Source organism: Megalobrama amblycephala, linkage group LG21 (genome assembly GCF_018812025.1).
Source record: "Megalobrama amblycephala isolate DHTTF-2021 linkage group LG21, ASM1881202v1, whole genome shotgun sequence".
NCBI classification, from domain to species: Eukaryota; Metazoa; Chordata; class Actinopteri; order Cypriniformes; family Xenocyprididae; genus Megalobrama; species Megalobrama amblycephala.
The window spans coordinates 25,809,404-25,823,158 of NC_063064.1; the positions used below are offsets into that span (position 1 = coordinate 25,809,404).

A 13,755-nucleotide genomic window follows, 5' to 3' on the forward strand; every position below is an offset into this window, starting at 1 on the left:
GGGCGGAGGTTAGTCAAAAAACTGTTTTAGTGACGTCATTAAAGAAGGAAGTAGAGGGATGTAGTCCAAACTGGCCGTTCGATGTAGGCGACTTCTGTTAAATAAAATATCTCGCTTGGCATTGAACTTTGAGCTTTAAAATTTTACAGATTTTATTTATACTCTAACAACAACATTACACACTAACTAAAGTTTGAAACATGGGATCACGAAGAACGGGACCTTTAAGCACAACATGGTCAGGTCAAAGTGTCTGAATAATTTTTGGTTCCAAATTTTTATCAATTTTACTGGTAGTCCACTATATGAAGAATTTTTGGGTATAATGTGTCACAGTTTACTTTATTTTGCTATCCTCACTTACATAAATGAACTATAGTGTCCTGCACACACTAGTAAAAATATATCAAAAATATCAAAAATGTAAAGTTGCTTATTAGCATGCACATTACTTGAATATTGGCTATTTATTAGGAATTATTAAGCACATATGCCTTATTCTGCATGACCTTATTCTACATTCTTAATCCTACCCAATACCTAAACTTAACATCTACAATACTATCTATTAATAAGCAGTAAATTTCAGTAGGAGTTCATTGAGAGAAAAGGAGTTCATTGAGAGAAAAGTTGTAGTTAATAGTTTATATGTGTTCCTTATACTAAATGTAATGTAATGCAAGTCTTTCAGACGTGAACCCCAAAATAGTTACACTCACCATGCTGAAAAGTCTGGCCTATCATTTCTTTCTAAAGACTCACTTCATTAGCTAAAAAGCACATTAGCTAAAATAACTCTTCACTAGCTAAGAACAGTGCTCTGGAGAGAAACAGCGGTAGCTATCTTCAGCCCTGCTGTGTGTTCTTTCTGCCTCAGTTGCAGCAAGAGTAATGCAACAACACTGAAAGAACCACACACCTCAGTGCCAAGAGACACCCGAACATGCTGCATCAGTGGAAATGAGAGGTTTTGGAAGCGTAGGGACTAGGGAGCATCGCCAACAAAGTCTAAGGCCTATGCCAGCCAGGTAGAAGGCTTGGAAAATATCAAAAGTTCATTACGGCAGCCTAGGGGGTAATTGTACAAGCACAGGTGTTAGATGTTAACACCAAACCCCAGTGCTGCTGCTGCTGACGTACCACAGATATCTCAATGGCTGATTATGCTTTTTTCATCCTTCTCAATTGTTTGCGTAGAGTAGTTGTGTGTGTAGTCAGAGAACTGTTGTGGAAAAGCTGCACTCTGTTGTGGAGAAAAACCTCTCATGGGGACAATTTTTCCATCAGCGTAGCTTGTTTCTTTTATCCAGAAATTATATTAGCTCCTCGCACAGCTGAAAGCCTGACCACTACCACATCACCTGATATAGTTCACTTCCCAGATCCTCTACAAAATAATGAATACACAGATGAATAATGTAATGACAAAAAAATGATGAAATGTTAGATTTCAAAATGCTTGTATGGATGACTGAAAACAATAGTGACCTTATAACACCAGGTAAGGAAAGGTCACATCTATCAATATCACTCTTTAATTGACGCCACTCTCTGAAATACTTGATTCTGATTTGTCAAATCAGAACATCAGGGGTCACGCTTCCGCCACAAATCTATGCGTATGGTGTCCGAAGCTAGTTATTATAGTTAAAATAAAGTTTTAAATATGGATTTTTCACCAATCACTTCACTTCAGGACTTTATTAACCCCCTGGAGCCGTGCGGAGTACTTTTACGATGGATGGATGCACTTTTTTTTTTTGCTTAAAAATCAGGCCCCACATTCACTGGCATTATAGAGCTTTGAAAAGCCAGGACATTTTTAAATGTATCTCCGATTGTGTTCATCTGAAAGAAGAAAGCCATATACACCTAAGATGGCTTGAGGGTGAGTAAATCATGGGATAATTTTCATTTTTGGGTGAACTAACCCTTTAAAGGTACAGTTAGTGCTGGGCGGTATTTTTGTTATGATATGAATTTTGATGGTCCCGTTTCACTGTTGCACTGTAGTGAGAGCACAGCTGAGATCACATCACAGCCTATGGTAAGTCCAAAATCACCCCCTAAAGCCTCATTCACTATTCCCTACGTTATCCACTTATGTTGTTCACTTGAAAGAGTGAATGAAAACGAGTGAGTGAATTCAGACAGCCATCGTGTGTACATCGGCCAGGCCCGGATTAACACAGTGTAGTGCCCTAGGGTGACCACATTTTGCCCAATCCCGTCTATGGATAATCCGGCCCTGACATCGGCTGTACACTCGTTATTGCGGTGCAATGTGAGATTGAATGAGTGCACTCAATAGCGTCCACTATGGTTTCGGACACCACTACAAATGGCTGTTGCCTCAAATAATGCCCTATTTGAGGTTATAGGGGGCGATTTCGGATTCAGCCCTTGATTACAGCGGAGAATTCAAAGTACACGCGGCGCGCGAGAGAGCGGTTTCTTGCATGGAGCGCCGTGATGAGATTAACAACATTCTCCACATTGATCATATTATATAGACCGGAGCGAGCGTGTTTAAAGGTCCCGTTTTTCGTGTTTTTTTGAAGCTTTGATTGTGTTTATAGTGTGCAATATAACATGTGTTCATGTTTCGCGTGTAAAAAAACACAGTATTTTTCACATACCGCTGTTTCCACTGTCATAAAAACGGGCTGATGACTTCCTTGTTCTATGAAGTCCCTCCTTCAGAAATACGTAACGAGTTCTGATTGTGCCAGCGGTTCCTGTGTTGTGATTCGACAGCTCTGAGCGCACCGTGCCCGGAAAAGTCACGCCTCTTACCATAACGTGGAGATGCACGCGCTCAGTGTTATTGTAAACATGTCTTTCAATTTGAGCCGGAATCAGACCCGGTGATTGGACTGCGGGATGAAAATAACAGCGTTTCGACGACATGGCGACAAACACACTCTACAAACGCAACTCTTGTGTATTCCTGTGGGCGGAGGTTAGTCAAAAAACTGTTTTAGTGACGTCATTAAAGAAGGAAGTAGAGGGATGTAGTCCAAACTGGCCGTTCGATGTAGGCGACTTCTGTTAAATAAAATATCTCGCTTGGCATTGAACTTTGAGCTTTAAAATTTTACAGATTTTATTTATACTCTAACAACAACATTACACACTAACTAAAGTTTGAAACATGGGATCACGAAGAACGGGACCTTTAAGTTTTTTATGGACCTATTTCATATACTCTAGTGCTCTAAACATGAACCAGCAGTGTGTAATGTGTATGCGCACATATTTCATCACATCTTCCTCAAATGAGATGTAACGTTATGCAAAGGACACTGAGCTGTACGTCTGATCACGACCGCGATGACACAATGGGTTATTCTGCTATACAGAAGTATAGACTGGGCAAATAAATAGACTGGGCAAAAATTTAACTGCTTTATTCTTTCGGTGTTAAATTTACATGTGTCGTTTGTTCAGAGACTGTAGTGCTCTTAAATGTACTGAAAATATCCTTAGACAGTTTCTTCCGTGTTTCTCCCTCGTTTTGGCAGTGTGTTGTTATATAGGGTTAGATTTTTAAAATGCTTAAAAGGATAGTTCACCCAAAAATGAAAATTTGATGTTTATCTGCTTACCCCCAGCGCATCCAAGATGTAGGTGACTTTGTTTCTTCAGTAGAACACAAATGATGATTTTTAACTCCAACCATTGCCGTCTGTCAGTCTTATAATAAGAGTGGACGGGAACTCGAACGATAAGAGTCTAAAACACTCCATAGACAAATCCAAATGAAACCCTGCGGCTCGTGACGACACACTGATGTCTTAAGACACGATACGATCGGTTTGTGCGAGAAACCGAACAGTATTTATATCATTTTTTACCTCTAATACACCACTATGTCCAACTGCATTCATCACTCGTTTAGTGAGGTCTGATTGCACTCTTACAACGGCAGTGATGTCTCGCGCATATACTTCAACGAGTGCCAGACATCACTGCTGTTGTCAGAGCGCGATCAGACCTCACTAAACGAGTGATGAATGCAAGGTAAAAAATAAATACTGTTCGGTTTCTCGCACAAACCGATCGTTTCATGTCTTGGGACATCAATGTGTCGTCACTAGCCACAGGATTTAATTTGGATTTGTCTGTCGTGTTTTATTTACTCTTACAGTCCAAGTTCCCGCTGACTTGCATTATACCACTGACAGACAGCAGCGGTTCCAGTTAAAAATCATCATTTGTGTTCTACTGAAGAAACAAAGTTACCTACATCTTGGATGCGCTGGGGGTAAGCAGATAAACATCAAATTTTCATTTTTGAGTGAACTATCCCTTTAAGGTGCCCTCAATATTTTAATATTCATGTGTCTGTAATGAGTGTGTTGTAGGTCTGTGTTTTATTGGTTGTTGTCGTCTCCCCACAGCATCATTTTGTGGGGCTTTGTAAACCTGTATTAACTCTAGTGTGGAATTTTTCTACAATATTCACTCATCATGACAGTAAAACAGGGCATTCTAGTCAATCTACTGCAGTATTTCCTCTCTCAATCAGTAGAAAATGTGGTTAACGCCCGGTCATGCATAGGGGAAAAAAATACCGTCGTATACCGCGAAACTGATATCATTTTGAAAAATACTGTGATATAAATTTTTGGTCATACCGCCCAACTCTAGGTACAGTTCATCCCCAAATTGCTCCAGCGTGCACTGTTTGATTGACAGCTCTAGCGATTGTAAAGGAAGCGTTCTTTGATCGCTTTCTATATATAATTTAATCACTGTTTAAATAACAGATTATTTTCATCCTACTAAGAGAAATAACCTGAAGTTGAAAAATTAGTCACTGGTTTGATTTACTGACACATACAAAGATCATCTGACTGTACATGAATCATTACATATCAGATCAGGCATTAGATTTAACACAGTTATTTACATGTTGTTGCATTAGTGTCGCGTCCATATCGTAAAAGTCTGTTTGCAAAGCCTGCGCTGAAATGCGATTGATTTACCAAAGATTTCAAAGTGAAATGTACCGAATACAAATAAATAATGCTCAACTGAGACATTCACATTGTTGAAAATAAATAACCAAAGGTTTTCAATTTTGGTAAGTTGTTATAATATATTGTGAATTATTATTCTAACAGAGATGTGCTTGCTACAATTTGCTGTTGTTTTCTTACACAAAGGCCCTGACTGAAGTAAGGCAGGTCTAATGGGAATGTAGGACAACAAGGGAATGGTGGTGACTACAGCGCCATCTAGTGTCATCCAGTGAACTGCTATGGTAATTGCTCAATCAACATCAACATTAATCTGATAAAACCTGCCTATATGTTCAATCATGTGGGTCTTGACAGCTTTCTGTTAAAGATCCTAGTAATTACAGCTGTTTAATACATTAGTGCCTGTATAGGGAGACTGAAAGATTTATGAACTAGGAAAGTCTGTTTAAGAAAGGCCGCCTTGCTTCATTGAACGGTTTCTGGGGGTTTTTAAGGCCACACACACACATATACACTAGTAGGAAGCAACTAGAGAAAAAAAACAAAAAAAAAAAACAGCCTCCTTTGTGAATTCCTATCACCAATCTGAGCTTCCTCCTCATGTTTCGGTGGCCAAACACTGGAGCTAATTGAAAGAGTTTCCTGAAAGCTCTAGTCACATGATGGCTCTTGGACAACACTGTAAAAAGGCTTCCACCTCTGTTCGGTTCCAGTTTCATGTCCAGCTTGACTTTGCCAGGCCACAAGACAAATAGCATTGACCATTCCGACATTCTGAAAGGCATGCCGTGTGAACCAGGAGAACAGGTTGTCCAGTCTCTTTCAGGCTTTGGAAAAGCTGTTTTGATCAAACTGTACAGTAGGACTATGCTAGAGCTGCCAATGTCACCGTTTTGCTAAACCTGGATGCAAAAAAGAGGCTGCACCTCTATTTCCTTTGCATGTTTGTTGTATAGTTTTAGTACTTTCCTAATATTGCCAAACCAGTACTTTGATGAAGTCTATGGTAATACTATGAGATCATATTTACCATTGTACTACCATGGTACACGTCCAAATTATCATGGTATTACCATGTAAAATACAAAACAATGTGGTATTATGGTACTTTTTATTAGGAATGCATCAGTCTTGTTATTGTTAAACTAAAACTATTAAAAATATATATGAAATTGGATCATTTGTTATCGATCGAGTCAATTTCTGTGCAAATCCTGTGTTTTACTGACGATCGTGTGAAGCATTCTAGTGTTAATGACTTGCACATACTGCTATATGAATTTATCTAGCCACATTCCCTTCATAAATAAAATGACAACACTGCGTAATTAGTGGGTCAGATGCAAGGAGACATATGAAGACTCGTATGTTTGCTATTACAGCCCTTAACAGATCAGTGATAATGTTTACATAGCTGAGACAAATCACAAACTCAGGGACGGTCGTTCTTGAGAGCTGCTGTCCTGCAGAGTTTTGATATGACACAACTCACCTTCCTTCACATAGCTTTAGTAATCCTGAAGACATTCAAGTGTGTTTGATCAGGATTGTAGCTAAACTGTAGGACAGCTGCTGCTGCTGCACTCCAATTTTCGTCGCTTGCGAAAACAATGGCGGCGCCGTGGGTGGAAACATACAGATTCAGGGGGCGGTAATATTATAATAAGATCCCCTTCCTACGTCACAAGGGGAGCAAAATCTGAACGGCTCGATTTGTCTCCTGCTTGCAGAGAAAGGCTTACCAAAACAAAGTTACTGGGTTGTCCTTTTTCACATTTTCTGTGCAGGTAGATGCACCGGAGACACGATTATAGCACTTAAACATGGGAAAAGTCAGATTTTCCTTTAAATATAAATCACAATGAAAACGTACACTTAAATGTAAATTAGAAATGTTGCCTTGACAACTAAAATTCAAGGTTAACATTTAAGCTGAAGTATTAAAATTACTACAACTAAAATTGAAATAAATTAAAGCTTAAGAGAAAAAAAATGTAAATGATACAAATAATAAAAGCACAAAACAAAATGACTAAAAATAAAATTGATATGAAGCAGAAAATATAAAAAATAAAAGCAAATTCAAAATATTAATAAATACTATAATAATACAATATTAATAATACTAAAGTGTGAAATACACCAATATTAAAATTATTTTCATGTAATAGCTGATAACTAATAACAGGTATTAAAATTCTATTTTGTCTAAATAAATTACATTATAAAGTTGATTTTAGTGTTTTATTTTTACAGGATGAAAAATCATTATTCATGTTTAGATTTGCTTTACATTTAACAACTATAAAATGTTAAAACTATTGTTAAAACTATTTGTATAAATATAAATCTCAAGCACTAACGAAAACATCTCAAACATCATAACCGATGTGGTACAGATATATTGCATAGCCCTTTTTTTCATACTTTTTGGTATTAATGCACCAGATTTAGTTAGGGAACATGCATTTGAGAAAAGTGAACCCAATCAAATGACATAGAGCTGCATCAAATACCTGTAAACTGGCTGCATTTCACGTGCAATTCCAATGACGGCCTCATAAGGGAAATGGTTAAACTCTTGGAAGAGGTCTCTGATGTTGCTTTTGAATTTGAGGTCCAAGTCCAACTGAACAATGCGCTTCAGTTCTGAGGGCAAAAGAAAGAGAATTGTAAAGCAAATCTGTCTGAAATCAAGAAACACCAAAAATAATCTCATCCTACAGGTTGTGAGCAGCAAGACATGCAGTCAATATGGGATTTCGTATTCATTTTTTGTGTGTACTAATGCAGAAAACAAGAATTAACAAATGATGAGACGTGATCATCCGGAGGGGTTTTCTCACGTCGGATGGCCCCACGGTCTTCGTGTGAGCCCACAGGACAACAAAGCCCTCAAGACAACATTCTGGAAGCACCATTGTGGAGCAGAGGCAGCGCACACAATGACACACAATCGGAAAGCAAAACATAGGGGGCCCAAACTATGCTTGTTGTAATTAGAACAATGAGCAGAGAGCGGCCAGCCAGAGCTGTTTAGTCGGTCAGGCATTTCACACCGACGTCTCTCCAAACAAGCACCGGAAACTAGACGAATCAATATCAACGATCTCTGCGCTCCCCTCCAAACACACAGGCTGACTACAAAACACTTCATGAGCAATGATAAAAGGAGGACAACTGCTGAATTTGTATGAAACAGGAAGCACATCTACAGTCTACAGAGATCAAAACAAAATATGATTCGATATAATTTTTTCTTATGTTGAAATAATTCATCCCATCACAGTTTAAATCAACTGCTGTAGTAGGCAGCTGGATGCAGATAATAGTGGTAATATTACCGTTATACTCAGGTGGAAAAAATATTATTTCTACATAGACTACTGTTAAAAAGTTTGGGGGTTATTAAGATTATTTTTAATTCTATTCCACAAGGATGCATCAAATTGATCAAAAGTGACAGTTATTTTAAAATGGTAAAAATATTTCAAAAAAGTGCTGTTTTTACAGTATTATAAATAAATGCAGCCAAAGATAATAATAAAAATAATAATAAATACTGTAAAAATGTTAGTTCTACTATATATAGATAATACAATAACTAATGTTATAACTAATTTTAAAGGTGCCCTAGAACTTCTTTTTAAAAGATGTAATATAAGTCTAAAGTGTCCCCTGAATGTGTCTGTGAAGTTTCAGCTCAAAATACCTCATAGATTTTTTTTAATTCATTTTTTTAACTGTCTATTTTGGGGCTTCATTAACTATGCACCGATATATAGGTTGCGGCCCCTTTAAAAATCGTGCTCCCCGCCCCCGGAGCTCGCGCTTGCCTTAAACAGCAAACACAAAGTTCACACAGCTAATATAACCCTCAAAATGGATCTTTACAAGATGTTCTTCATGCATGCTGCGTGCATGGATCGGATCATGTGAGTATAGTATTTATTTGGATGTATTACATTTGATTCTGAATGAGTTTGAGGCTATGCTCCGTGGCTAATGGCTAATGCTACACTGTTTGAGAGATTTATAAAGAATGAAGTTGTGTTTATGCATTATACAGACTGCAAGTGTTTAAAAATGAAAATAGCGACGGCTCTTGTCTCCGTGAATACAGTAATAAACGATGTTAACTTTAACCACATTTAACAGTACATTAGCAACATGCTAACGAAACATTTAGAAAGACAATTCACAAATATCACTAAAAATATCATATTATCATGGATCATGTCAGTTATTATTGCTCCATCTGCCATTTTTCGCTATTGTTCTTGCTTGCTTACCTAGTCTGATGATTCAGCTGTGCACAGATCCAGACGTTCTGCCCTTGTCTAATGCCTCGATCATGGGCTGGCATATGCAAATATTGGGGGCGTACACCCCGACTGTTACGTAAGAGTCGGTGTTATGTTGAGATTCGCCTGTTCTTCAGAGGTCTTTTAAACAAATGAGATTTATATAAGAAGGAGGAAACAATAGAGTTTGAAACTCAGTGTATGTCTTTTCCATGTACTGAACTCTTGTTATTCAACTATGCCAATATAAATTCGATATATTTAATTCTAGGGCACCTTTAACAAATGATGCCTTACTGTAAAGCATTACCAAAAGTATCTTTTTTTTCAGTACATTATATTATTTTGATGTGATTTCATTTAAATCATCATGTGACTTGATTTAGTACAGCGCTATTAAAAAACAACAACAAAAACAGGCAGTGTAGTTTTATAATATCAGTCATGATATTGCTTATTTGCCATAATAAAAATAGTTACCAGCTACTGTCACCAACAGTAAACGGTTAGCATTGGGATTCAGTTTGCGGCCACAAGTTGCCTCAAATTGAATGAGGACAATTTTTACCATCCAAAACTGAGAGTTCCATCAAACCTCCAAAAATAAAACCTATGCGTCACAGTACACCACATCAAAAGAGGAACAATCGCTTTGGGCAGGATGAGCCACAGAGGCTTGATGTGAACCCCAGGGCATGTCAGCAAGCAGGTTAAAATGTGCCTTTGAAGCATTAACGACTACACTAATTCATCTCATTGGGCCTCTACGGCCTGAAGCGATAAAGACTTTCAAGAAATGGGTCCACGTGGAGTTCACCAGCTCCATCATGGCCTTGGGTGCTGGAAACATGCCTATGGAGCCTTATAAACAATTTCTAGTTTAGTTTTAGCTGAGTATATGCACACAGAGATTCATCTTTCCCAGCACGTTTGAGCATATTTGCACATGCTCAAAAATAGCCTGGTCATCTAAACGACTAGGGGCGCCGAAGCTTGACATGCTTTTAAAAAAGTGTCTGTGTTTCACAGATGTAAGACTTCTGTGCTAGCTTTTAACAGCATCATCTTGGGAAATACCTGCATGTTTTAGGTTTTCCCTTCCTTTTAGATATAATCCCCCAGCAAATGTACTGCACATTCACAATTTGCAGCCATATTAAGGTGGTTAACGATCCCCAGGGATGGTAATCTACTTTATCAATTGGTCCTAACTAAATGTATGGAGCAGGTGGAATTCCATCTGTTTTCAGTGGATTATAGCTTTGATGCCTTCCTCTGTGAAAACAACAGTAAGTGATATAGGATGATATAGGTCAACCTCATTATGAGATAACCCGGCCTTATCTGGCCACTACCTATCAGAAAAAAAAACAAGAAAAATATCTCAAGGGGAAAAAGGATAAACACAGTGGCAAAATCACCCTATACAAATGGAGAAGAACCTTTTCATAATCATGTGGCAGGACATGCAGACACGTGGTCACATGATTAACCCGGATCAATGGAAATTGTATTAAAAAAGATAATAATAAAAAAGTGTGTTAAGTTTTAAAATGACATTAAGGTAAGTTTCAAAATGATGAATTTCTAGATGCATGCATGTTTTTATTCTGACCGTAATTCCTTAGAAGTTACTCAATTCTACTGTAAAGATGAGTCAAATGGCATATGATGTTTATAATGTAGTTACACAACAGTCTGGCTGCTTTTGATAAAAAATATCTGAGATATCTTAGGATGTCTTATGCTTTGAAAAACCAAGAAGACCTATGACAGAATTTACTAATTGTTCAAAATCCTTTTTAATTTCGGTGTTGATAAAACAGTATCTTAAGTGGTTTTCAAATCACTTTGATTTGATAATATCAAAGTCCCTTTAAGACAAGTCATTTCACTCGGCGGCCATCTTTGAAACGCCTCTCGGGCATCCAAGTGCAGCTCCTATCTCTTTGAATGGGGAAACATCATATTCTCCAAAGCTGTTCACCAAGCTTTCGATTAAATTTCATATTTGAAATAACCAATGAAATCTGACAACAACTGTCTCATAAATTTTGTTTCCAAATGCTCGAATCATGAAAAATAAAAATGGTATTTTTCAGGCTGGATCAGGCTACTGCGCATGCGCCGACCTAAATGCACGTCTCTTCAGCTTCAATTCGGAGGCGCATCTGACTGTTTCTATAGAAACCGGAGCTTCTAATGGCCACTGCAGTGACGCTATGACTTTACCAATCAGCGATTGGCTCTTATTTAGAAGGCGGGACTTATTCCACCATATTGTGCGTTGCACTTTCTCCCATTCAAAACAATACGAGTGACACGTCTTGTGTTATTCTATAGTCTTTGATAATATTGCCTTGGCAGCTAACTGAAGTAAAATAAGTTGAAGTGCTAGAATTCTTACTAAACTTCTGAAATAAATATAAAATTAAAGCTAAATAGCGAAATAAAAATGGCAAAAAGCACATAGGTTATTAAAACAAATTCAAATGAAAATATAAAAATAAAATACTATAATTGTATATAAACAATATTAAAATATGCTTGTGTTGTCACACCAGATAGCCCCACCCACATTGAAATGTCATTGGACCAAAGAACCTTAGAAGTAAACCAAAGATGGGTGAGGGAAAAACAATTGTAGGAGTTTAGAATCAGACATTTCACAACCATAAAAAGGAAGAAAAAAATGGAAGTAAATTCAATTGTATGTGCTCTTAGTTTTACACTCTTCAGCTGCAGTACTGGTAATAGTTGCTAGTAGTTTGCAATCAGATGTTCTGATTGGCAGATCTGTTTTGTGACTGACTGCATTGTGTCACATCATTCTTGCGAACGATTGTTTGTCACTGGAATCTTGTAATGTTGTGTCTGGTTAGTACATAGCTATAGCAACCTGTGTTAAAATCTCCAATGAATCAATGAGAGCAACAACATGATTAGGTATAAACATATTAAAATCTACCTTTAGATGTGTTAAAATCTCCAAAAGATTAATGAGAGCAACAACATGATAAGGTATAAACATATGATCTACATTTTGATGTTCCAGCTTATCCATTTAACAGCAGACACAATAAAAACAACAGCTAAAAAAAAACCTCAAAAAAGCAGACTTTGTTGACAAAACACACGGTGCTCTGTGAAAAAGCCGAAAGAGTCTTAAAACAAGGGCTTTCTGTTCCCTTACGAGCTGCCGAACACATGGCACTTCTTCACAATAAAAGTAGATTTATAGCCATTTCAAACAAGGGCCAATTATTTTCACAGCTCCTGTTGTCACTTAGACTAAGCAGTTAATATACCAGCCCACCTCCAGGCGCAACGTTCCTTTAATGAACAGCCAAATCCCTCACAGCAATATGACAGAACATAAAACTAGAACATTTATTTTTAAAAATCACTGGGCATGTGCTTCTTCTCCCACCCACTAATGTTTCAAAAGAACAAACCAACCATCATTATGGACTGAGCACCTAATCTTGCTCATTTAGACCCAAAGAAATTCTAATTTCCTCATTGGGCCAGTGGTCTTCCAGGGATCATGGTCTACTCTTGAGTGAGGCTGATGGTGTCGGTCTCCTCCTCAGGGCTCACTTATTCAGCCTCTCAGCAGGCCAGTATTGACCACGCTGTTGGTAGACTCGATGACCGGAATAAGCCTGGCGGGAGAGACAGGTCATGCAAGCAGACAGACCTCCTCCAAGCGTATTGAGAAATCAGAGTAATCAGGACAGAATTCCTCGAGGTTGGTTTGAGCAGTCAGTCAGTGGGTCAAAAGTGAATTTAAAGGGATAGTTCACCCAAAAATGAAAATTTGATGTGTATCTGCCTACCCCCAGCGTATCCAAGATGTAGGTGACTTTGTTTCTTCAGTAGAACACAAATGATGATTTTTAACTCCAACCGTTGCCGTCTGTCAGTCAAATAATGCTAGTGGATGGGAACTTCTACTATAAGAGTAAATAAAACTTGCATAGACAAGTCCAAATTAAACCCTGCAGCTCGTGACAACACATTGATGTCCTAAGACACGAAAGGATCGGTTTGTGCGAGAAACCGAACAGTATTTATATAATTTTTTACCTCTAATACACCACTATACCCAACTGCGTTCAGCATTCGCTTAGTGAGGTCTGATCGCGCTCTGACAACGGCAGTGATGTCTGGCACTCATTGAAGTACAAGCGCAAGACATCACTGCCGTTGTCAGAGCGCGATCAGACCTCACTAAGCGAATGCTGAACGAATGCAGCGAATGCTGAACGCTGAACACCAAGTATATGTAGAAATTAACATTAGTCAAGATTAATAAATGACAGGAAAGTATTTGTCATTGTTATTTCCTTTCAGCTGTTGCAGTAGTCAAATATACAGTAGAAGCGTTAAAAAGTTTGGAAAGAAATGTATACCTTTATTCAGCAATGATGCATTAAATTGATGAAAATCAAAAGTGACAG

General features: G+C 37.9%; 1 protein-coding gene across 1 annotated transcript in view; it reads right to left on the minus strand.

Annotated features, from left to right (window-relative positions):
* xxylt1 (xyloside xylosyltransferase 1) overlaps window positions 1–13,755 on the minus strand; it is a 52,510-nt gene that overhangs the window by 15,613 nt on the left and 23,142 nt on the right. Inside the window, exon 4 of the mRNA XM_048172709.1 lies at window positions 7,505–7,637. Coding sequence (XP_048028666.1) covers window positions 7,505–7,637 — 133 coding nt within the window. The remainder of the gene's footprint in view (window positions 1–7,504; window positions 7,638–13,755) is intronic.